Genomic DNA, 23,269 nt, shown 5'->3' on the forward strand with positions numbered 1-23,269 from the left:
GAATCATAGAATCACCAGGTTGGAAAAGACCTCTTGGTCATCGAGTCCAATCATTCCTATTGGCCCCGGGCTCCATGCAGGAGATCTGTGTGGAGATCTCTGGATCGATGTCCCTGCAGGGAAAAGCAGTGGGGATGGAGGGGGAAGAGTGGGCTGTGGGCACGGGAGGGGAATGGCCAGGGTTTGGCTGGCAAGAGAAGCCGGGCCAAGGGCGAGTCGGCTCTGGCATCATCCTCCTGACACCGAAAATGCCGGAAAATAAACTTCAGGGGTGGGACAGGGAAGACTCAGCCCCAGATGCTGCTGCCAAAAAATCCGATCAGACCCCCTCCCTCCACCCCACATCGTGACAGCCCCACACACCTTCCCCTCTTCCGTGCCCCTACAGCCTCCTCTCGCCTCGGCCGCTCTCCTCGAACGGCCCCGCCATCTGCAGCCCGAAGCACGGCCGGAGCCCCCGCCTCGCCCCCCGACACCCCCTCTGCCCGCAGCTCCGCCGCCGCCAAGGACGGAGACGACGAAAGGGTTCTGGGGCGGAATTGGTGTCTCTCGAGCAGCCCAGGCTCCAGGCGGGCACAGCCCAGAGCGGCTCTCGCTGCAGCAGCGCCTGGGGGGAAATTGCGAGGCCCCGAGCGGCCCCGCTCCGGTCGAGCCTCAGAGCGCAATCAGCATCTGCTTTGGAAGGGAAGTGGTTTTTTCCGGCCTGGCCGCCCCCCACCCCCACGCAACCCCCCAGGCTCCGAGCCCAGTGCTGGCGCCAGCGAGTCGGAAGGAGCGCGGGGTCCCAGAGCATCCCAGTCCCGGAGGGCTCTGCATCCCAGTGCCCCGGGCCCGGGGAAGAGCAGCCCCGCAGGCAGGCTGGCCCTGCAGCCCCCGGCCCCTCTGCGGGCAGCCCGGCTGCGAGAAGGGCACTGCCAGGCCTGGCGGGGGAGCGGCGACCCCGGGGCTGCCGGGTCCGGCCTGGCGGCGTCAGGGTTGGGGCAGAGGGGGCCGGGCAAGGCGCGGCGGGGCGAGCTGAGCCGGGCGTGCTTCGGGCTGCGGATGGCGGGGCCGTTCGAGGAGGTGGCCGTCTACTTCTCCCGCCAGGAGTGGGCAGAGCTGGCGGGCTGGCAGCGGCGGCTCTACCGGGAGGTGATGCTGGACACCTACGGAATGCTCGCCTCGCTGGGTGAGATGCCGGGGATGGGGGTGCGGGGATGGGGGTGCGGGGATGGGGGTGCCGGGGATGGGGTGCGGGGATGGGGGTGCCGGGATTGGGGCGCCGGGGATGGAGATGCCGGGGATGGGGGTGCCGGGGATGGGGGTGCGGGGATGGGGGTGCGGGGATGGGGTGCGGGGATGGGGGTGCCGGGGATGGGGTGCCGGGGATGGGGGTGCGGGGATTGGGGCGCCGGGGATGGAGATGCCGGGGATGGGGGTGCCGGGGCCGGCGCTGCCATCCCGGCAGTGCGGGTGAAGGTGCTTCTCTCTGTACCCCGGACAGGTTGGGCCGCCGTTAAGCCTGAGCTCATCTGCAGGTTGGAGCGAGGAGAGACGCCGTGCGTGCCAGACCCCCCCGGGGAGCGGCAGAGGCACCGCAGCCCTGTGCCAGGCGGGTCCCGGGGGTCCCCTGGGGGCATGGGGGGTTCCTCCAGGAGGAGTTTGGGGGAATCATCCCGAGGTGAACCAACCGGGAGCCGCAGAGACCCAGAAGGGCACCCTCACCCTCCTCTTGGCCTGGCCCCCCAGCCGCGGGAGAAGACCCCCCTCACGTGCCCTGAGTGCAACAAGAGCTTCAGGAGGCGGAGTACACTGACCGCCCACAAGAAGATCCACACGGGTGAGCGCCCCTTCACCTGCACCAACTGCAGTAAGAGCTTCAGCCGGAAGAGCAACCTGACCAGACACGAACGCATCCACACGGGTGAGCGCCCCTTTCACTGTGCTGACTGTGGAAAGAACTTCAACCAGAAGAAACTCCTGATCAGACACCAGCGCATACACACAGGTGAGCGCCCCTTTGCCTGCACCAACTGCAGCAAGAGCTTCAGAGTGAAGGTCAACCTGATCAAGCACCAACGCATCCACACAGACGAGCGCCCATTCACCTGCCCCGAGTGCAGCAAGAGCTTCAGCCAGAAGGTCCACCTCATCAGACACCAGAGCATCCACACAGGTGAGCGCCCCTTTGTCTGCACCGAGTGCTGCAAGAGCTTCAGAGAGAAGGTCAGCCTGATCACGCACCAACGCATCCACACAGACGAGCGCCCATTCACCTGCCTCGAGTGCAGCAAGAGCTTCAGCCAGAAGGTCCACCTCATCAGACACCAGAGCATCCACACAGGCGAGCGCCCCTTTGCCTGCACCAACTGCAGCAAGAGCTTCAGAGTGAAGAGCAACCTGATCAAGCACCAACGCATCCACACAGACGAGCGCCCGTTCACCTGCACCGAGTGCAGCAAGAGCTTCAGAGAGAAGTGTGTGCTCATAGTCCACCAACGCATCCACAGTGGTGAGAAGCCGCACAACTGTGAGGTGTGCAACAAGACTTTCAGGCAGAAGTGTGACCTGAAGAGACACCAGCGGGTGCATTGATCCCTGCGGGTGGTGCCAGAGGGTGACAGGTGGGAAGGTGCATGTCCTTCCCTGTCAGGGGAGCAGATGGAGGCCAAGTCCTTCCTGGGAGGCGGCTGCAAGAAGTAGTTTCGGGCCAAGGGGACCATGCTGGCTCACCAGCGCATCCACAGCACCCTCTGTCTGCTGCCACCACCACTCCTGTGTCCCCTGAAACTGCTGCGGAGGGTCCTGCAGTGTACTCGGGGCTCTGCTGCAGGGGTGGCTGTGGGGAACACCCTGTGGGAATAAAACTAAATATGGAGAAAAATGGGAACCCTGAAGTTTTATGAATCCTCCCTCCCCTCACAGGCTGAGTACAAGGCAGTTTTCCTTAGAAACCAATCAGTGAAGGTGTAACATGCAGAGGTGCAGCACAGTTTTCATCGGAAAGGAATGCATCGAGGACATCTTGCCCTGTGATGTGGGTGCGGGATGTTTGGGGACAGCCGTGTCCAGCCCCCGCTATCAGCAAGGAGCCTGGTACCCAAGGACAGCGGCCCGTCACATTCCAAGAAGACAAATCGCAGTCACTGCTCTGATACTCCTGCCCTCCAGCTGACCTGTTCGCTTTACACCATCACAGCAATAGCATTGTAATACTAAAGCACAGCTCCGCACGGAAGGCTGCCCACCTCCTCCCCGGCTCTGAGGCAAAGCACTCCCATAACCACTCCTACTGCGCCTGCGGTCAGGTTTTGGCATGTGAAGGGAGAACTTTTCCTCCAGCAATTGGCAGGGTTTGATGTTGTACCTTCAGTCACTCTCGATCCACCTAAAACCCCTCCCCAAAAGTGTGATTATAAATATGAAAACAAAGGGGAAAGTTTTGTTGGGAAAATGTCATCGAAACTTTTGGGATCAACCCATGGGTTGGACCCTATCTCCCCTCCCCCTGTTGGGACGCTGTTGGGATAAGACCTTAGCGTTAGACACACTGAATATAGATCTTAACAACAAGCTAATTCTTAGCATCTCTCTCTACTTGAGCCTTAACTACATATTCCTCACCTGCACATCGCTCTGATCTGGGCTCGGGTATTTGATTTTCAATGTATTTTCCCAAACACCATCTTCTCCCCAGACACCACCGAACCCTTATTTAGTCACGAGTTGTTACAATAGAATTGTTATAATAAACCTGACTTGTTCACCTGTAGACAAGGCTCGGGAATCTTACTGACCATTAAGGCGGACATAAAGGGAACTTAATGAACTTCCCTTGAATTCTCAAGAACTGAGAACTCTATCCTCTCGTGAGCATCCTCCAGCCGGCACAGCTCCCTCAGGGCCTTCCCTCTTCACAAACCACAGGTCCAGCGGGCACCTTGCCCCATCGGGTCACTCGCCAGCTGTGTCAGCAAGTTCTCTTCCACCCACTCCAGGAACCTCCTAGACTGGTTCCTCTCTGCTGTTTTGTGTTTCCAGCAGACATCCCGTGGACTGAAGTCCCCCATGAGGATGAGGGCTGGTGATGGCGAGGCTCCTCCCAGCTGCTTCTAGAATAACTCCTCTGCCCCTTCATCCTGGCCGGGTGGTCTGTAACAGACTCCCCCCACGACATCTGCCTCACTGGCCTTCCCCTGAGTCTTCGCCACAAACCTCCATCCCAGCGTCACATCACGGAGCTCCAGAGAAGCCAAACACTCCCTAACACACGGGGACGAGGGGACAGGGGAGACCCTGGGGTGTGGGGACAGGGGCGCTGTCGCGGTGCAGCCCCAGTGGGTAATGAAGCACCACCCCCCGCCCGCCCACTGCCCCCACCCCCTTCCCGTGGGATACAAAGACGGAGGGGGAGGGTCCGACCTGGTTTGACTGCATTCCATCTGACCTACAAGATAAGCGAGTTTTTCAGGTCCTGCAACCCCACACCCTCACACCCACCCCCCCGCTCCCCCCCTCCCCCCGTGCTGCTCGGAGCCACCGAGTGGGAGCAACTGGAGAGCCCGGGGTCACTGCCGGGGAGGGGACAGGCACGGGGAGAGCGTCGTGCAGCGCCCCAGCGCCCCCCCCTCGCTGTTGGGTGCGCTCTGAAATGTGCATGCTTTGTAAATTCTTTTCCCTGTTTTAACCCTTTCCTTCCTCGGGAATTCAATTCGGATGGACAGCTTTACCCCATGGTTGCTCTATGCTACTGATTCTCTAAGGGCACCTGCCCTGCCTGATCCCACCTGGAGATGCTCTCATGGGCTGAGAGCAGATCAGCCCCTTTGAGCTAAGTCAGAACACACTCCAGCTGTTCCCAGTCTGTGTCCCACAAGGGCTTTTAACCACACTCAATCATTATTGCAACCAAGAGGACACAGGCAGAAGAAAATGCATTTTGCAACCAGCCAAGTCTTGGGGCAAACCCCAAAGTCCCTGGGACTGCAAAAGGGACGGGTTTGACTTGAACAGCTTCATCTTGTGGGACAGAGGGTTTGGTGGGGGTCTAAGGCTCAAATGAGCTGAGGGACCCCTGGGGTGGGACGGAGGCCTCACAGCCTGGGCTTGTTTGAGTTCAGAGCAGAAACAGCCCTGAAAGCCCGGGCTGAGCTCCCCAAGCTCAGGGTGTGATGAACCCCGAGTCCCCGCTTCGGAGGACACGAGCGGCCGTGCCAAGGGCCACTCAACACTCACTGAGGGACTCAGTCCCACCTCGCCAAGAAGCACCCAGGAGTTTGCAAGAGGCGAAATTGGCCCCCGGACCCCCTTTTGTTGGGGAGGAGGAATTAAAGAACCCCCTGACCCGACGGACGGGGCGATGGGCTGCGCTTCTCTTCCCCCGGAGGAAGGGAGGCCTTTTTGCTCAGTCGCCTCTGCCTTTGTTGGACCTTCTGGGGGAAAAATAACCCCAACTGCAGCTTCAGCTGCTGCAGCTTTGATACATTTTTGCTACAGCTTTGATACATTTGTGTTACAACTTTGTTACAAGTCTTTATTACAATTGGTTACTATTTTGTTACAAGTTTGTTCCATCTTTGTTAAACCTCTCTCAGCCCTTCCCCTGTGAATTTATCAACAGCGATCCCAGCCTTGGTCGCTCTGAGGGGACTCTCCCGGGTCAAACCAACTCGGACTGGTTGCCAACTCAGCCGCAGAATCCCCAAGGCATGAACCGGTGACCAAGTCCGGGACGCGGGACGGATCCAGCGGCTCTCAGGCTCCCCTGGAGAAGCTCAGAAAGCCAGGGGGGTCCGTGCTGATCCTCGTCACTCAAAGGCAGGGCATCCCTCGGCTGCTGTCACAGCTTTATCTCTTTAGGCAATAGGGTCCCCATCTCAGGAGGATCCACACCGTGCCGGTGACGATGCTTCTCTGGCAGCAGCCCGAGCCGTAGGCAGTGTTGGACGGAGCCATGGTCGCCACTCGCTCCCAGCTCATGTGCAGCTGCTCTGGAGGAGCCAGAGGTCGGGGCTCCGAGTGTCCCCCTGCAGCCACCCCTGCAGCAGAGTCCCCGGTGCCCTGCAGGACCCTCAGTGGCAGGTTTGGGGGTGACAGGTTGTGGAGGCGGCTGCAGGCTAGGGGTGCTGGGGGTTCACTGGTGGGCCAGCATGGTCTCCTCATCCCAAAATCATTTCTTGCAGCTGCCTCACTGGAAGGCCTCTGTCCTCCCCCCCAAGAGGGACAGACACCCCTCCTCCTGCTGGCCACCCTCTGGCACTCTCTTGGGGCCCTCATGCACCCGCTGGTGTCTCTTTAGGTCACACTTCTGGCTGTAGGTCTTGTCACACTCGTCACACTTGTAGGGTTTCTCGCCGGTGTGGCTGTGCTGGTGCTGGATCAGGTGTTCCTTCTGGCTGAAGCTCTTGCCACAGTTGGAACAGGCAAAGAGGCGCTCACCCATGTGGATGCACTGGTGGGTACGGATCCTGTGGATGCAGGAACTGAGGGAGCCTGTGAAACAGCCCTGAGCTGAAGACATGAAAGAGAAAGAGGGTGAACTAACCGGGAGCTTGCAAGCAACAACCCTGCTGAGATAACAGACTGGAAGAGACTGAACTGGGAAGGGTTGACCCTCATTTAAATATAATGAGCATAGTAAAATGCCTGCCCTGTGGAAAAAGAGACCCTGATCTTAGTAAAGCCCCTGCCTTTGCAGGCACGTGTAGAAAACTTGTAGGCCTGTGTCCCTTTCAATAGAGATGCCCAAAGAAACCCTTCTGAGCGAACCACATGGCCTCCCGGATATTGTTTCTGTTCCCTTCACCTCCCCATCTACCTGCCCCTCCTGTCCTGCACCCAGGGCCTGGTGCTGCTGGAAGCCTTGTCCAAGTACAAGTAGGGGGGGTGGAGGCCGTGGGAGAGACCAGTGTCCTGCCCGTGGCACATCCCCACGGCTGGAGCGGTGAGAGGAGGACCGATGCCATCACTGGAGACTTAGAGCTGCCGTGGGGCTGAGGGTTTCCCTGGCTGTAGCACGGCGTGGTGGAGCCCCGGGTTCCTGGGAGCTGCCTCACCTGCTACGGGAATGCTGAGATCCATGTCTGGGTGGAAGACTGGGATGCTGGGATACTGGACTGCTGGCCTCCTCTCTGGCAGGAGTCCCTGCCAGGCTCAGGTGCTGGGCGCCCTGGCCTTGTCCCAGCTGGGTGCCTTGCAGGACCTGTTGGTGCCTCCAGCAGGAGGCAGCAAGGACAGAAAAACTCCTTAACTTGCAAAGCAGATGGTGAATTGTGGTCTACCACGCAACCTGACCAGTGCCCTCTGTGGGGATAGGGCAGTGTCCCAGCCAGATGCTGCCGCAGTAGAATCTGATCATACCCTACCCCCACCTTGTATCTTTGCACTGAAACCCCCATCCAGCTGAAGGAAACTCGAGGCACCAGTGACTTTGTGCTCCTGTGCTGACACAAGTATTGTTAAAAGCTGATGGGAAGGGCAGGCAGTTCAAGCAAGCTCCGCTGGGCCTGGCATGGGCTGCACCTTGCATCCAGACAATCCCATACCCAGAGCCCTCGAGCTCCGCCACAGCACTGCTTCATCCATCTGCCCACCAGAGCTCCCGGGCACATCCCAGCCTCTCGCCCTGTCCCAGCTAGAACAGGCCAGGAAGGGGATTTAGAGGGATGAGCGAGGGGATGTGGGGCCCGAGCTGCTGCCGCTGGAGAGCAGTGGCGCACACTGTGCTGCCATGGAGCTCACTGCTTGTCATCAGCACCAAGAAGCTTTTGATTTAGTCTCAAATAGGAAAAAGAAAGCAGCATCTGTCCACGTGGGACCCTCAGCAGCAGCTTAAGGGGCCACCGGGCTGCCAAGGCAGTCACCCTGTGGGCCCTGGTGCAGCCGCTGGTGTTTCTTCAGATCAGACTTCTGGCTGTAGGCCTCGCTGCAATCATCACACTTGTAGGGTTTCTCGCCGGTGTGGATGCGCTGGTGCTTGATCAGGGCACCCTTCTGGCTGAAGCTCTTGCTGCAGCTGACACAGGAAAAGGGCTTCTCACCACTGTGGATTCACTTACACTTGAGAAGGGAGATGGTGTTGCTAAAGCTCTTCCCACAGTCAATAAAGGCAAAGGGGCACTCATCTGTGTGGACGCGCTGGTGGTTGATCAGAGAGTCCTTCTGGAGGAAGCTCTTGCTACACCTGGAGCAGGTGAAGGGCCACTCACCCGTGTGGCTCTGTTCATGGATGGCCAGTGCAGTCTGGTTCCTAAAGCTCTTCTTGCACTCAGGGAACATGGAGGGGGTCTTCTCCAGCAACCAGGGGGCTGGGCCAGAGTGGAGGTGAGGGCTGAAGTGGTGGTAACCGTGGACGCAGGCAAAGAAGCGCTCAGCAGTGTGTACACACCGGTGATTCGTCAGGGCGCACTTCCAGATGAAGTTCTTGTCACAGTTGGAGCAGCGAAGGGGGCTCAGTGGAGTGGATGCGCTGGTGCTTGATCAGAACCCTCTTTTCTCTGAAGCTCCTCCCACAGTCAGTGCAGATGAAGGGTCGCTCACCCGTGTGGATGCGCTGGTGGATGACAAGGTCACCCTTGCGGCTGAAGCTCTTGCCGCAGTCGGAGCAGGTGAAGGGGCGCTCGCCTGTGTGGATGCGCTGGTGGATGACAAGGTCACCCTTGCGGCTGAAGCTCTTGCCGCAGTTGGAGCAGGTGAAGGGTCGCTCACCTGTGTGGATGCGCTGGTGTGTGACCAGATGCTCCTTCCGGCTGAAGCGGTGGTCACAATTGGGACAAGTGAAGGGACGCTCGCCAGTGTGGATGCGCTGGTGGATGACCAAGTGTTTCTTTTGGCTGAAGCAGTGGTTGCAGTGGTTGCAGGCAAAGGGACGCTCGCCGGTGTGGATGCGCTGGTGATTGACCAAGTGATGCTTTTGGCTGAAGCAGTGGTTGCAGTGGCTGCAGGCAAAGGGACGCTCACCAGTGTGGATGCGCTGATGGGTGACAAGGTCACACTTGCGGCTGAAGCCCTTGTTGCAGTCACCGCAGATGAAGGGGCGTTCCTTGGTGTGGATGCGCTGGTGTTTGACCAGGTGTTGTTTCTGGATGAAGTTCTTGCCGCATTCAGTGCAGGTGAAGGGGCGCTCGCCCGTGTGGCTCCGCTCGTGGATGGCCAATGCAGTCCGGGTCCTGAAGCTCTTGTTGCACTCAGGACACGTGGGGAGCGGCTTCTGCAAAGGCTGGGGGGGTATCATGGGGGAGAGCTGAGGTTGTCCTGAGTGGTTCGCCGGGGTCCCTCTGAGCTGGCTTTGGGATGAGTCTCCCCAGCTTCTGCTGATGGAACAACCCACCGCTGCCACGAACCCCCGGGACCCGCCCGGCACAGGGCTGCGGTGCCTCCGCTGCTCCCCGGGGGGGTCTGGAACGCACGGCGTCTCTCCTCGCTCCAGCCTGCAGATGAGCTCGGGCTTGACGGTGTCCCAGCCTGTCCGGGGTACAGAGAGAAGCACCTTCACCCGCACTGCCGGGATGGCAGCGCCGGACCCAGCACCTCCAGCTCCAGCACCCACGGCCCCGGCATCCCCAATCCCGGCACACCCAACCCCGGCATCTCACCCCCATCCCCGGCATCTCCCCCCATCCCCGGCATCTCACCCCCATCCCCGGCATCTCACCCAGCGAGGCGAGCATTCCGTAGGTGTCCAGCATCACCTCCCGGTAGAGCCGCCGCTGCCAGCCCGCCAGCTCTGCCCACTCCTGGCGGGAGAAGTAGACGGCCACCTCCTCGAACGGCCCCGCCATCTGCAGCCCGAAGCACGGCCGGAGCCCCCGCCTCGCCCCCGACACCCCCTCTGCCCGCAGCTCCGCCGCCGCCAAGGACGGAGACGACGAAAGGGTTCTGGGGCGGAATTGGTGTCTCTCGAGCAGCCCAGGCTCCAGGCGGGCACAGCCCAGAGCGGCTCTCGCTGCAGCAGCGCCTGGGGGGAAATTGCGAGGCCCCGAGCGGCCCCGCTCCGGTCGAGCCTCAGAGCGCAATCAGCATCTGCTTTGGAAGGGAAGTGGTTTTTTCCGGCCTGGCCGCCCCCCACCCCCACGCAACCCCCCAGGCTCCGAGCCCAGTGCTGGCGCCAGCGAGTCGGAAGGAGCGCGGGGTCCCAGAGCATCCCAGTGCCGGAGGGCTCTGCATCCCAGTGCCCCGGGCCCGGGGAAGAGCAGCCCCGCAGGCAGGCTGGCCCTGCAGCCCCCGGCCCCTCTGCGGGCAGCCCGGCTGCGAGAAGGGCACTGCCAGGCCTGGCGGGGGAGCGGCGACCCCGGGGCTGCCGGGTCCGGCCTGGCGGCGTCAGGGTTGGGGCAGAGGGGGCCGGGCAAGGCGCGGCGGGGCGAGCTGAGCCGGGCGTGCTTCGGGCTGCGGATGGCGGGGCCGTTCGAGGAGGTGGCCGTCTACTTCTCCCGCCAGGAGTGGGCAGAGCTGGCGGGCTGGCAGCGGCGGCTCTACCGGGAGGTGATGCTGGACACCTACGGAATGCTCGCCTCGCTGGGTGAGATGCCGGGGATGGGGGTGCCGGGGATAGGGGTGTGGGGATGGGGGTGCCGGGGATGGGGGTGCGGGGATGGGGGTGCGGGGATGGGGGTGCCGTGGATGGGGGTGCGGGGATTGTGGTGCCGGGAATGGGGGTGCCGTGGATGGGGGTGCCGTGGATGGGGGTGCCGGGGATGGGGGTGCGGGGATTGTGGTGCCGGGAATGGGGGTGCTGGGAATGGGGGTGCGGGGGATGGGGGTGCCGGGAATGGGGGTGCTGGATCCGGCGCTGCCATCCCGGCAGCGCGGGTGAAGGTGCTTCTCTCTGTGCCCCGGACAGGTTGGGCCGCCGTTAAGCCCGAGCTCATCTGCAGGTTGGAGCGAGGAGAGACGCCGTGCGTGCCAGACCCCCCCGGGGAGCGGCAGAGGCACCGCAGCCCTGTGCCAGGCGGGTCCCGGGGGTCCCCTGGGGGCATGGGGGGTTCCTCCAGCAGGGGTTTGGGAGAATCATCCCAAGATGAACCAAGCAGGAGCTCAGTAGGCCCAGAAGGGCACCCTCACCCTCCTCTTGGCCTGGCCCCCCAGCCGCGGGAGAAGACCCCCCTCACGTGCCCTGAGTGCAACAAGAGCTTCAGGAGTCGGAGTGCACTGACCGCCCACAAGAAGATCCACACGGGTGAGCGCCCCTTCACCTGCACCGACTGCAGTAAGAGCTTCAGCCGGAAGAGCCACCTGACTGCCCACCATCACATCCACACGGGTGAGCGCCCCTTTCACTGTGCTGACTGTGGCAAGAACTTCAACCAGAAGAAACTCCTGATCAGACACCAGCGCATACACACAGGTGAGCGCCCCTTTGCCTGCACCGAGTGCTGCAAGAGCTTCAGAGTGAAGGTCAACCTGATCAAGCACCAACGCATCCACACAGATGAGCGCCCATTCACCTGCCCCGAGTGCAGCAAGAGCTTCAGCCAGAAGGTCCACCTCATCAGACACCAGAGCATCCACACAGGTGAGCGCCCCTTTGCCTGCACCAACTGCAGCAAGAGCTTCAGAGTGAAGGTCAGCCTGATCAAGCACCAACGCACCCACACAGACGAGCGCCCATTCACCTGCCCCGAGTGCAGCAAGAGCTTCAGAGAGAAGGTCCACCTCATCAGACACCAGAGCATCCACACAGGTGAGCGCCCCTTTGCCTGCACCAACTGCAGCAAGAGCTTCAGAGTGAAGGTCAACCTGATCACGCACCAACGCATCCACTCAGATGAGCGCCCGTTCACCTGCCCCGAGTGCAGCAAGAGCTTCAGAGAGAAGAGTGTGCTCATAGCCCACCAACGCATCCACAGTGGTGAGAAGCCGTACAACTGTGAGGTGTGCAACAAGACTTTCAGGCAGAAGTCTGACCTGAAGAGACACCAGCGGGTGCATTGATCCCTGCGGGTGGTGCCAGAGGGTGACAGGTGGGAAGGTGCATGTCCTTCCCTGTCAGGGGAGTAGATGGAGGCCAAGTTCTTCCCGGGAGGCGGCTGCAAGAAGTAGTTTCGGGCCAAGGGGACCATGCTGGCTCACCAGCGCATCCACAGCACCCTCTGTCTGCTGCCACCACCACTCCTGTGTCCCCCGAAACTGCTGCGGAGGGTCCTGCAGGGTACTCGGGGCTCTGCTGCAGGGGTGGCTGCGGGGGACACCGTGTGGGAATAAAACTAAATATGGAGAAAAAAGGGAACCCTGAAGTTTTATGAATCCTCCCTCCCCTCACAGGCTGAGTACAAGGCAGTTTTCCTTAGAAAGCAATCAGTGGAGGTGTAACATGCAGAGGTGCAGCACAGTTTTCATCGGAAAGGAATGCATCGAGGACATCTTGCCCTGTGATGTGGGTGCCGGGACCTTTGGGGACAGCCGTGTCCAGCCCCCGCTATCAGCAAGGAGCCTGGTACCCAAGGACAACGGCCCGTTACGTTCCAAGAAGACAAATTGCACCCCAAAGGTGTAATTATAAAAAGGAAAACAAAGGGGAAAGTTTTGTTGGGAAAATGTCATCGAAACTTTTGGGATCAACCCATGGGTTGGACCCCATCTCCCCTCCCCCTGTTGGGATGCCATTGGGGTAAGCCCTTAGCTTTAGACACACTGAATATAGATCTTAACGAGCTAATTCTTAGCATCTCTTTCTACTTGAGCCTTTAATACACATTCCTAACCTGCACATCGCTCCGCTCAGCCCCAGTGGGTAATGAAGCACCACCCCGCCGCCCGCCCACTGCCCCCACCCCCTTCCCGTGGGATACAAAGACGGAGGGGGAGGGTCCGACCTGGTTTGACTGCATTCCATCTGACCTACAAGATAAGCGAGTTTTTCAGGTCCTGAAACCCCACACCCTCACATCCATCCCCCCCTCCTCCCGTGCTGCTCGGAGCCACCGAGTGGGAGCAACTGGAGAGCCCGGGGTCACTGCCGGGGAGGGGACAGGCACGGGGAGAGGGTCGTGCAGCGCCCCAGCGCCCCCCCCCTCCCTGGCTGTCGGGGGCGCTCTGAAATGTGCATGCTATGTAAATTCTTTTTCCCATTTTAACCCTTTCCTTCCTCGGGAATTCAATTCGGATGGACAGCTTTACCCCATGGTTGCTCTATGCTACTGATTCTCTAAGGGCACCTGCCCTGCCTGATCCCACCTGGAGATGCTCTCATGGGCTGAGAGCAGATCAGCCCCTTTGAGCTAAGTCAGAACACACTCCAGCTGTTCCCAGTCTGTGTCCCACAAGGGCTCTTAACCACACTCAATCATTGTTGCAACCAAGAGGACACAGGCAGGAGAAAATGCATTTTGCAACCAGCCAAGTCTTGGGGCAAACCCCAAAGTCCCTGGGACTGCAAAAGGGACGGGTTTGACTTGAACAGCTTCATCTTGTGGGACAGAGGGTTTGGTGGGGGTCTAAGGCTCAAATGAGCTGAGGGACCCCTGGGGTGGGACGGAGGCCTCACAGCCTGGGCTTGTTTGAGTTCAGAGCAGAAACAGCCCTGAAAGCCCGGGCTGAGCTCCCCAAGCTCAGGGTGTGATGAACCCCGAGTCCCCGCTTCGGAGGACACGAGCGGCCGTGCCAAGGGCCACTCAACACTCACTGAGGGACTCAGTCCCACCTCGCCAAGAGGCACCCAGGAGTTTGCAAGAGGCGAAATTGGCCCCCGGACCCGCTTTTGTTGGGGAGGAGGAGTTAAAGAACCCCCTGACCCGACGGAGGGGGCGATGGGCTGCGCTTCTCTTCCCCCAGAGGAAGGGAGGCCTTTTTGCTCAGTCGCCTCTGCCTTTGTTGGACCTTCTGGGGGAAAAATAACCCCAACTGCAGCTTCAGCTGCTGCAGCTTTGATACATTTTTGCTACAGCTTTGATACATTTTTGTTACAGCTTTGTTACATTTTTGTTACAACTTTGTTACAGTCTTTATTACAACTTTGTTACTTTTTTGTTACAAGTTTGTTCCATCTTTGTTAAACCTCTCTCAGCCCTTCCCCTGTGAATTTATCAACAGCGATCCCAGCCTTGGTCGCTCTGAGGGGACTCTCCCGGGTCAAACCAACTCGGACTGGCTGCCAACTCAGCCGCAGAATCCCTAAGGCATGAACCGGTGACCAAGTCCGGGACGCGGGACGGATCCAGCGGCTCTCAGGCTCCCCTGGAGAAGCTCAGAAAGCCAGGGGGGTCCGTGCTGATCCTCGTCACTCAAAGGCAGGGCATCCCTCGGCTGCTGTCACAGCTTTATCTCTTTAGGCAATAGGGTCCCCATCTCAGGAGGATCCACACCGTGCCGGTGACGATGCTTCTCTGGCAGCAGCCCGAGCCGTAGCAGTGTTGGACGGAGCCATGGTCGCCACTCGCTTCCAGCTCATGTGCAGCTGCTCTGGAGGAGCCAGAGGTCGGGGCTCCGAGTGTCCCCCTGCAGCCACCCCTGCAGCAGAGTCCCCGGTGCCCTGCAGGACCCTCAGTGGCAGGTTTGGGGGTGACAGGTTGTGGAGGCGGCTGCAGGCTAGGGGTGCTGGGGGTTCACTGGTGGGCCAGCATGCTCTCCTCATCCCAAAATCATTTCTTGCAGCTGCCTCACTGGAAGGCCTCTGTCCTCCCCCCCCACAGGGACAGACACCCCTCCTCCTGCTGGCCACCCTCTGGCACTGTCTTGGGGCCCTCATGCACCCGCTGGTGTCTCTTTAGGTCACACTTCTGGCTGTAGGTCTTGTCACACTCGTCACACTTGTAGGGTTTCTCGCTGGTGTGGCTATCCTGGTGCTGGATGAGGTGTTCCTTCTGGCTGAAGCTCTTGCCACAGTCTGAACAGGCAAAGAGGCGCTCACCCATGTGGATGCACTGGTGGGTTCGGATCCTGTGGATGCAGGAACTGAGGGAGCCTGTGAAACAGCCCTGAGCTGAAGACATGAAAGAGAAAGAGGGTGAACTAACCGGGAGCTTGCAAGCAACAACCCTGCTGAGATAACAGACTGGAAGAGACTGAACTGGGAAGGGTTGACCCTCATTTAAATATAATGAGCATAGTAAAATGCCTGCCCTGTGGAAAAAGAGACCCTGATCTTAGTAAAGCCCCTGCCTTTGCAGGCACATGTAGAAAACTTGTAGGCCTGTGTCCCTTTCAATATAGATGCCCAAAGAAACCCTTCTGAGCGAACCACATGGCCTCCCGGATATTGTTTCTGTTCCTTTCACCTCCCCATCTACCTGCCCCTCCTGTCCTGCACCCAGGGCCTGGTGCTGCTGGAAGCCTTGTCCAAGTACAAGTAGGGGGAGTGGAGGCCGTGGGAGAGACCGGTGTCCTGCCCGTGGCACATCCCCACGGCTGGAGCAGCGAGAGGAGGACCGATGCCATCACTGGAGACTTAGAGCTGCCGTGGGGCTGAGGGTTTCCCTGGCTGTAGCACGGCGTGGTGGAGCCCCGGGTTCCTGGGAGCTGCCTCTCCTGCCTGGAGAGGAGCTGGCTGCTGCAGTTGCTGCCTGGCTGGGGAGCTGGGGCCCCTGCAGGATACGGGAATGCTGAGATCCATGTCTGGGTGGGAGACTGGGATGCTGGGATGCTGGACTGCTGGCCTCCTCTCTGGCAGGAGTGCTGGGTCCCTGCCAGGCTCAGGTGCTGGGCGCCCTGGCCTTGTCCCAGCTGGGTGCCTTGCAGGACCTGTTGGTGCCTCCAGCAGGAGGCAGCAAGGACAGAAAAACCTCCTTAACTTGCAAAGCAGATGGTGAATTGTGGTCTACCACACAACCTGACCAGTGCCCTCTGTGGGGATAGGGCAGTGTCCCAGCCAGATGCTGCCGCAGTAGAATCTGATCATACCCTCCCCCCACCTCGTATCTTTGCACTGAAACCCCCATCCAGCTGAAGGAAACTCGAGGCACCAGTGACTTTGTGCTCCTGTGCTGACACAAGTATTGTTAAAAGCTGATGGGAAGGGCAGGCAGTTCAAGCAAGCTCCGCTGGGCCCGGCATGGGCTGCACCTTGCATCCAGACAATCCCATACCCAGAGCCCTCGAGCTCCGCCACAGCGCTGCTTCATCCATCTGCCCACCAGAGCTCCCGGGCACATCCCAGCCTCTCGCCCTGTCCCAGCTAGAACAGGCCAGGAAGGGGATTTAGAGGGATGAGCGAGGGGATGTGGGGCCCGAGCTGCTGCCGCTGGAGAGCAGTGGTGCACGCTGTGCTGCCGTGGAGCTCACTGCTTGTCATCAGCACCAAGAAGCTTTAGATTTAGTCTCAAATAGGAAAAAGAAAGCAGCATCTCTCCACGTGAGACCCTCAGCAGCAGCTTAAGGGGCCACCGGGCTGCCAAGACAGTCACCCTGTGGGCCCTGGTGCAGCCGCTGGTGTTTCTTCAGATCAGACTTCTGGCTGTAGGCCTCGCTGCAATCATCACACTTGTATGGTTTCTCGCCGGTGTGGATGCGCTGGTGCTTGATCAGGGCACCCTTCTGGCTGAAGCTCTTGCTGCAGTTGACACAGGAAAAGGGCTTCTCACCACTGTGGATTCACTTACACTTGAGAAGGGAGATGGTGTTGCTAAAGCTCTTCCCACAGTCAATAAAGGCAAAGGGGCACTCATCTGTGTGGATGCGCTGGTGGTTGATCAGGGAGTCCTTCTGCAGGAAGCTCTTGCTACACCTGGAGCAGGTGAAGGACCACTCACCCGTGTGGCTCTGTTCATGGATGGCCAGTGCAGTCTGGTTCCTAAAGCTCTTCTTGCACTCAGGGAACATGGAGGGGGTCTTCTCCAGCAACCAGGGGGCTGGGCCAGAGTGGAGGTGAGGGCTGAAGTGGTGGTAACCGTGGACGCAGGCAAAGAAGCGCTCAGCAGTGTGTACACACCGGTGATTCGTCAGGTCACTCTTCCAGATGAAGTTCTTGTCACAGTTGGAGCAGCGAAGGGGGCTCAGTGGAGTGGATGCGCTGGTGCTTGATCAGGGCCCCCTTCTCTCTGAAGCTCTTGCTGCAGTTGGAGCAGGTGAAGGGTCGCTCGCCCGTGTGGATGCGCTGGTGGATGACAAGGTCACCCTTGCGTCTGAAGCTCTTGCCGCAGTCGGAGCAGGTGAAGGGTCGCTCGCCTGTGTGGATGCGCTGGTGGATGACAAGGTCACCCTTGCGGCTGAAGCTCTTGCCGCAGTCGGAGCAGGTGAAGGGTTGCTCGCCTGTGTGTATGCGCTGGTGGATGACAAGGTCATCCTTGCGGCTGAAGCTCTTGCCGCAGTCGGAGCAGGTGAAGGGTCGCTCGCCCGTGTGGATGCGCTGGTGTGTGACCAACTGTTGCTTTTGGCTGAAGCTGTGGTTGCAGTGGTTGCAGGCAAAGGGACGCTCGCCAGTGTGGATGCGCTGGTGATTGACCAAGTGTTGCTTTTGGCTGAAGCAGTGGTTGCAGTGGCTGCAGGCAAAGGGACGCTCACCAGTGTGGATGCGCTGGTGGATGACAAGGTCACCCTTGCGGCTGAAGCTCTTGCCGCAGTCAGCACAGATGAAGGGGCGTTCCTTGGTGTGGATGCGCCGGTGAGTGAGCAGGTGTTGCTTTCGGCTGAATTGGTAACCACAGTCAACACAGGCAAAGGGGCGCTCGCCGGTGTGGATGCGCTGGTGCTTGACCAAGTGTTGTTTCTGGATGAAGTTCTTGCCGCATTCAGGGCAGGTGAAGGGGCGCTCGCCCGTGTGGCTCCGCTCGTGGATGGCCAATGCAGTCCGGGTCCTGAAGCTCTTGTTGCACTCAGGACACGTGGGGAGCGGCTTCTGCAAGGGCTGGGGGGGTATCATGGGGGAGACCTGAGGTTGTCCTGAGTGGTTTGCCGGGGTCCCTCTGAGCTGGTTTTGGGACGAGTCCCCCCAGCTTCTGCTGATGGAACAACCCACCGCTGCCACGGACCCCCGGGACCCGCCCGGCACAGGGCTGCGGTGCCTCCGCTGCTCCCCGGGGGGGTCTGGAACGCACGGCGTCTCTCCTCGCTCCAGCTTGCAGATGAGCTCGGGCTTGACGGTGTCCCAGCCTGTCCGGGGTACAGAGAGAAGCACCTTCACCCGCACTGCCGGGATGGCAGCGCCGGACCCAGCACCTCCAGCTCCAGCACCCACGGCCCCGGCACCCACAGGACCGGCACGATCCCCTCTCTCCCCCCCGTCCTGGTACCCCCATCCCCGGCATCCCATCCCCGCACCCCCATCCCCGGCACCCCCATACCCGCACCCTCATCCCCGGCGCCCCCATCCCCGGCATCTCACCCAGCGAGGCGAGCATTCCGTAGGTGTCCAGCATCACCTCCCGGTAGAGCCGCCGCTGCCAGCCCGCCAGCTCTGCCCACTCCTGGCGGGAGAAGTAGACGGCCACCTCCTCGAACGGCCCCGCCATCTGCAGCCCGAAGCACGGCCGGAGCCCCCGCCTCGCCCCCCGACACCCCCTCTGCCCGCAGCTCCGCCGCCGACAAGGACGGAGACGACGAAAGGGTTCTGGGGCGGAATTGGTGTCTCTCGAGCAGCCCAGGCTCCAGGCGGGCACAGCCCAGAGCGGCTCTCGCTGCAGCAGCGCCTGGGGGGAAATTGCGAGGCCCCGAGCGGCCCCGCTCCGGTCGAGCCTCAGAGCGCAATCAGCATCTGCTTTGGAAGGGAAGTGGTTTTTTCCGGCCTGGCCGCCCCCCACCCCCACGCAACCCCCCCGGCTCCGAGCCCAGTGCTGGCGCCAGCGAGTCGGAAGGAGCGCGGGGTCCCAGAGCATCCCAGTGCCGGAGGGCTCTGCATCCCAGTGCCCCGGGCCCGGGGAAGAGCAGCCCCGCAGGCAGGCTGGCCCTGCAGCCCCCGGCCCCTCTGCGGGCAGCCCGGCTGCGAGAAGGGCACTGCCAGGCCTGGCGGGGGAGCGGCGACCCCGGGGCTGCCGGGTCCGGCCTGGCGGCGTCAGGGTTGGGGCAGAGGGGGCCGGGCAAGGCGCGGCGGGGCGAGCTGAGCCGGGCGTGCTTCGGGCTGCGGATGGCGGGGCCGTTCGAGGAGGTGGCCGTCTACTTCTCCCGCCAGGAGTGGGCAGAGCTGGCGGGCTGGCAGCGGCGGCTCTACCGGGAGGTGATGCTGGACACCTACGGAATGCTCGCCTCGCTGGGTGAGATGCCGGGGATGGGGGTGCGGGGATGGGGGTGCGGGGATGGGGGTGCGGGGATGGGAGTGCGGGGATGGGGGTGCCGGGAATGGGGGTGCCGGGGATGGGGATGCCGGGGATGGGGGTGCCGGGGATGGGGGTCCTGGAGCTGGAGGTGCTGGGTCCGGCGGTGCCGTCCCGGCAGTGCGGGTGAAGGTGCTTCTCTCTGTGCCCCGGACAGGTTGGGACACCGTTAAGCCCGAGCTCATCTGCAGGTTGGAGCGAGGAGAGACGCCGTGCGTGCCAGACCCCCCCGGGGCGCGGCAGAGGCACCGCAGCCCTGTGCCGGGCGGGTCCCGGGGGTCCCCTGGGGGCATGGGGGGTTCCTCCAGCAGGGGTTTGGGGGAATCATCCCGAGGCAAACCAAGCGGGTGCTGCGGAGACCCAGAAGGGCACCCTCACCCTCCTCTTGGCCTGGCCCCCCAGCCGCTGGAGAAGACCCCCCTCACGTGCCCTGAGTGCAATAAGAGCTTCAGGAGTCGGAGTGCACTGACTGCCCACAAGAAGATCCACACCGGTGAGCACCCCTTCACCTGCACCGACTGCAGTAAGAGCTTCAGCCGAAAGATCGACCTCATCAGACACCAGGGCATCCACACGGGTGAGCGCACATTTCACTGTGCTGACTGTGGAAAGAGCTTCACCTTAAAGCATCACCTCATCACCCAACAACGCATCCACACTGGTGAACGTCCCTTCACCTGCACTGAGTGCAGCAAGAGCTTCAGGCAGAAGAGCACTCTGAGCAGACACCAGCGCACCCACACAAGCAAGTGGCCCTTCACCTGTGCCAAGTGCAGTGAGAGCTTCAGATGGAAGGACTCTCTGACTGACCACCAGCGCATCCACACCTGCCAGCGCCCCTTTGCCTGTGGCCACTGTGACCTCCGCTTCACATGGCCGAAATCCCTGGTCATCCCTCAGCGCATCCACACTAGCAAGAAGCCCTAGAAGTGTGGCAGGCGTGACAAGACCCACAGGCAGAAGCAGAACCTGAAGAGACAACACTGGGTGCAGTGGGGCATTAGGCGGTCCTGTAGGGCAGTGACAGGATGGGGTGTGCTCAGGTGAGGGGGTGGATGGAGGCCAAGTCCTTGGAGGGGACCATGCTGGCTCACCAGCAGCCCCAGCCTGCGGCCGCCTCCACAATCCAGTGCCCCCAAAACCACCGCTGAGGGTCCCGCGGGGCACTGGGCACTGCTGCAGGGGTGCTGGGCCCTGTGGGTGGCAAACACTAAACTCCTGGTGAGTTTGCGAAGCAGAGCTTGTTTCTGCAAAAGGGAGCGGTTGGCAAGAGGGAGCAAGTGGCACCGGACAATGCGTCCGGTCAAACAGATCAAAGGACCTTGCAAAGGGTCACTGGTGCGTTTTTCTGTGGTTGCTTTGTTTGGGGCATTGGTATTAAAGAAAATCGTCTTTGACTACCGGTGGAGTTGTGGGACTGCACCAGCTAGATCAATTGCTCCAGGATTGGTGACCGCGCATCGGGATGCTTAACCAAACAGGAGCGGCCGTGCCAAGGGCCACTCAACACTCACTGAGGGACTCAGTCCCACCTCGCCAAGAAGCACCCAGGAGTTTGCAAGAGGCGAAATTGGCCCCCGGACCCCCTTTTGTTGGGGAGGAGGAATTAAAGAACCCCCTGACCCGACGGAGGGGGCGATGGGCTGCGCTTCTCTTCCCCCGGAGGAAGGGAGGCATTTTTGCTCAGTCGCCTCTGCCTTTGTTGGACCTTCTGGGGGAAAAATAACCCCAACTGCAGCTTCAGCTGCTGCAGCTTTGATACATTTTTGCTACAGCTTTGATACATTTGTGTTACAACTTTGTTACAAGTCTTTATTACAATTGGTTACTTTTTTGTTACAAGTTTGTTCCATCTTTGTTAAACCTCTCTCAGCCCTTCCCCTGTGAATTTATCAACAGCGATCCCAGCCTTGGTCGCTCTGAGGGGACTCTCCCGGGTCAAACCAACTCGGACTGGCTGCCAACTCAGCCGCAGAATCCCTAAGGCATGAACCGGTGACCAAGTCCGGGACACGGGACGGATCCAGCGGCTCTCAGGCTCCCCTGGAGAAGCTCAGAAAGCCAGGGGTGTCCGTGCTGATCCTCGTCACTCAAAGGCAGGGCATCCCTCGGCTGCTGTCACAGCTTTATCTCTTTAGGCAATAGGGTCCCCATCTCAGGAGGATCCACACCGTGCCGGTGACGATGCTTCTCTGGCAGCAGCCCGAGCCGTAGGCAGTGTTGGACGGAGCCATGGTCGCCACTCGCTCCCAGCTCATGTGCAGCTGCTCTGGAGGAGCCAGAGGTCGGGGCTCCGAGTGTCCCCCTGCAGCCACCCCTGCAGCAGAGTCCCCGGTGCCCTGCAGGACCCTCAGTGGCAGGTTTGGGGGTGACAGGTTGTGGAGGCGGCTGCAGGCTAGGGGTGCTGGGGGTTCACTGGTGGGCCAGCATGCTCTCCTCATCCCAAAATCATTTCTTGCAGCTGCCTCACTGGAAGGTCTCTGTCCTCCCCCCCAACAGGGACAGACACCCCTCCTCCTGCTGGCCACCCTCTGGCACTGTCTTGGGGCCCTCATGCACCCGCTGGTGTCTCTTTAGGTCACACTTCTGGCTGTAGGTCTTGTCACACTCGTCACACCTGTAGGGTTTCTCGCTGGTGTGGCTATCCTGGTGCTGGATCAGGTGTTCCTTCTGGCTCAAGCTCTTGCCACAGTTGGAACAGGCAAAGAGGCGCTCACCCATGTGGATGCACTGGTGGGTTCGGATCCTGTGGATGCAGGAACTGAGGGAGCCTGTGAAACAGCCCTGAGCTGAAGACATGAAAGAGAAAGAGGATGAACTAACCGGGAGCTTGCAAGCAACAACAACCCTGCTGAGATAACAGACTGGAAGAGACTGAACTGGGAAGGGTTGACCCTCATTTAAATATAATGAGCATAGTAAAATGCCTGCCCTGTGGAAAAAGAGACCCTGATCTTAGTAAAGCCCCTGCCTTTGCAGGCACATGTAGAAAACTTGTAGGCCTGTGTCCCTTTCAATATAGATGCCCAAAGAAACCCTTCTGAGCGAACCACATGGCCTCCTGGATATTGTTTCTGTTCCCTTCACCTCCCCATCTACCTGCCCCTCCTGTCCTGCACCCAGGGCCTGGTGCTGCTGGAAGCCTTGTCCAAGTACAAGTAGGGGGGCTGGAGGCCGTGGGAGAGACCGGTGTCCTGCCCGTGGCACATCCCCACGGCGAGAGCAGCGAGAGGAGGACTGATGCCATCACTGGAGACTTAGACCTGCCATGGGGCTGAGGGTTTCCCTGGCTGTAGCACGGCGTGGTGGAGCCCCGGGTTCCTGGGAGCTGCCTCTCCTGCCTGGAGAGGAGCTGGCTGCTGCAGTTGCTGCCTGGCTGGGGAGCTGGGGCCCCTGCAGGATACGGGAATGCTGAGATCCATGTCTGGGTGGGAGACTGGGATGCTGGGCTGCTGGCCTCCTCTCTGGCAGGAGTGCTGGGTCCCTGCCAGGCTCAGGTGCTGGGCACCCTGGCCTTGTCCCAGCTGGGTGCCTTGCAGGACCTGTTGGTGCCTCCAGCAGAAAAACTCCATAACTTCCAAAGCAGATGGTGAATTGTGGTCTACCAACAGTGCCCTCTGTGGGGATAGGGGAGTGTCCCAGCCAGAAGCTGCCGCAGTAGAATCTGATCATACCCTCCCCCCACCTCGTATCTTTGCACTGAAACCCCCATCCAGCTGAAGGAAACTCGAGGCACCAGTGACTTTGTGCTCCTGTGCTGACACAAGTATTGTTAAAAGCTGATGGGAAGGGCAGGCAGTTCAAGCAAGCTCCGCTGGGCCCGGCATGGGCTGCACCTTGCATCCAGACAATCCCATACCCAGAGCCCTCGAGCTCCGCCACAGCGCTGCTTCATCCATCTGCCCACCAGAGCTCCCGGGCACATCCCAGCCTCTCGCCCTGTCCCAGCTAGAACAGGCCAGGAAGGGGATTTAGAGGGATGAGCGAGGGGATGTGGGGCCCGAGCTGCTGCCGCTGGAGAGCAGTGGCGCACACTGTGCTGCCGTGGAGCTCACTGCTTGTCATCAGCACCAAGAAGCTTTTGATTTAGTCTCAAATAGGAAAAAGAAAGCAGC

General features: G+C 60.5%; 4 protein-coding genes across 4 annotated transcripts; 2 read left to right on the plus strand and 2 right to left on the minus strand.

Annotated features, from left to right (window-relative positions):
• Positions 1-5: 5 nt before the first annotated feature.
• LOC128851214 (zinc finger protein 271-like) lies at positions 6-13,645 on the plus strand. Its single transcript, XM_054058483.1, has 3 exons — positions 6-1,168; positions 1,484-2,565; positions 11,143-13,645. The coding sequence occupies exons 1-3, from the start codon at positions 298-300 to the stop codon at positions 11,905-11,907; spliced, it is 2,718 nt and encodes a 905-aa protein (XP_053914458.1). The 5' UTR covers positions 6-297; the 3' UTR covers positions 11,908-13,645.
• LOC128851213 (zinc finger protein 22-like) lies at positions 4,929-7,168 on the minus strand. Its single transcript, XM_054058482.1, has 2 exons — positions 7,035-7,168; positions 4,929-6,489 (listed from the first exon to the last, which is right to left on the minus strand). Exons 1-2 carry the CDS (start codon positions 7,057-7,059, stop codon positions 6,167-6,169), a joined length of 348 nt encoding a protein of 115 aa, XP_053914457.1. The 5' UTR covers positions 7,060-7,168; the 3' UTR covers positions 4,929-6,166.
• Positions 7,810-18,719, minus strand: LOC128851218 (zinc finger protein 271-like). Its single transcript, XM_054058486.1, is given in 6 exon segments — positions 7,810-8,428; positions 8,430-9,113; positions 14,662-14,745; positions 16,331-16,492; positions 16,902-17,997; positions 18,230-18,719. Coding segments are annotated over 6 exon segments (3,135 nt in total).
• Positions 16,865-23,210, plus strand: LOC128851162 (zinc finger protein 768-like). Its single transcript, XM_054057909.1, has 3 exons — positions 16,865-17,645; positions 18,234-19,094; positions 19,312-23,210. The coding sequence occupies exons 1-3, from the start codon at positions 16,865-16,867 to the stop codon at positions 20,079-20,081; spliced, it is 2,412 nt and encodes an 803-aa protein (XP_053913884.1). The 3' UTR covers positions 20,082-23,210.
• The last annotated feature ends 59 nt before the right edge of the window (positions 23,211-23,269 follow it).

The sequence above is a fragment of the Cuculus canorus genome, chromosome 2 (assembly GCF_017976375.1).
Source record: "Cuculus canorus isolate bCucCan1 chromosome 2, bCucCan1.pri, whole genome shotgun sequence".
NCBI classification, from domain to species: Eukaryota; Metazoa; Chordata; class Aves; order Cuculiformes; family Cuculidae; genus Cuculus; species Cuculus canorus.

Bases quoted from the DNA above. Each gene is read 5' to 3' on its own strand.
- LOC128851214 (XM_054058483.1), top strand. From the start codon at position 298: ATGCTGCTGCCAAAAAATCCGATCAGACCCCCTCCCTCCACCCCACAT. The intron at 1,169-1,483 runs GTGAGATGCCGG...TACCCCGGACAG, and splicing joins CGGAATGCTCGCCTCGCTGG to GTTGGGCCGCCGTTAAGCCT. The intron at 2,566-11,142 runs GTGCATTGATCC...GCCCACAAGAAG, and splicing joins ACCTGAAGAGACACCAGCGG to ATCCACACGGGTGAGCGCCC.
- LOC128851162 (XM_054057909.1), top strand. From the start codon at position 16,865: ATGAAGTTCTTGTCACAGTTGGAGCAGCGAAGGGGGCTCAGTGGAGTG. The intron at 17,646-18,233 runs GTGAAGGGGCGC...CATCTCACCCAG, and splicing joins TCTTGCCGCATTCAGGGCAG to CGAGGCGAGCATTCCGTAGG. The intron at 19,095-19,311 runs GTGAGATGCCGG...TGCCCCGGACAG, and splicing joins CGGAATGCTCGCCTCGCTGG to GTTGGGACACCGTTAAGCCC.
- LOC128851213 (XM_054058482.1), bottom strand. From the start codon at position 7,059: ATGGATCTCAGCATTCCCGTAGCAG. The intron at 6,490-7,034 runs GTGAGGCAGCTC...TCATGTCTTCAG, and splicing joins TCTCAGCATTCCCGTAGCAG to CTCAGGGCTGTTTCACAGGC.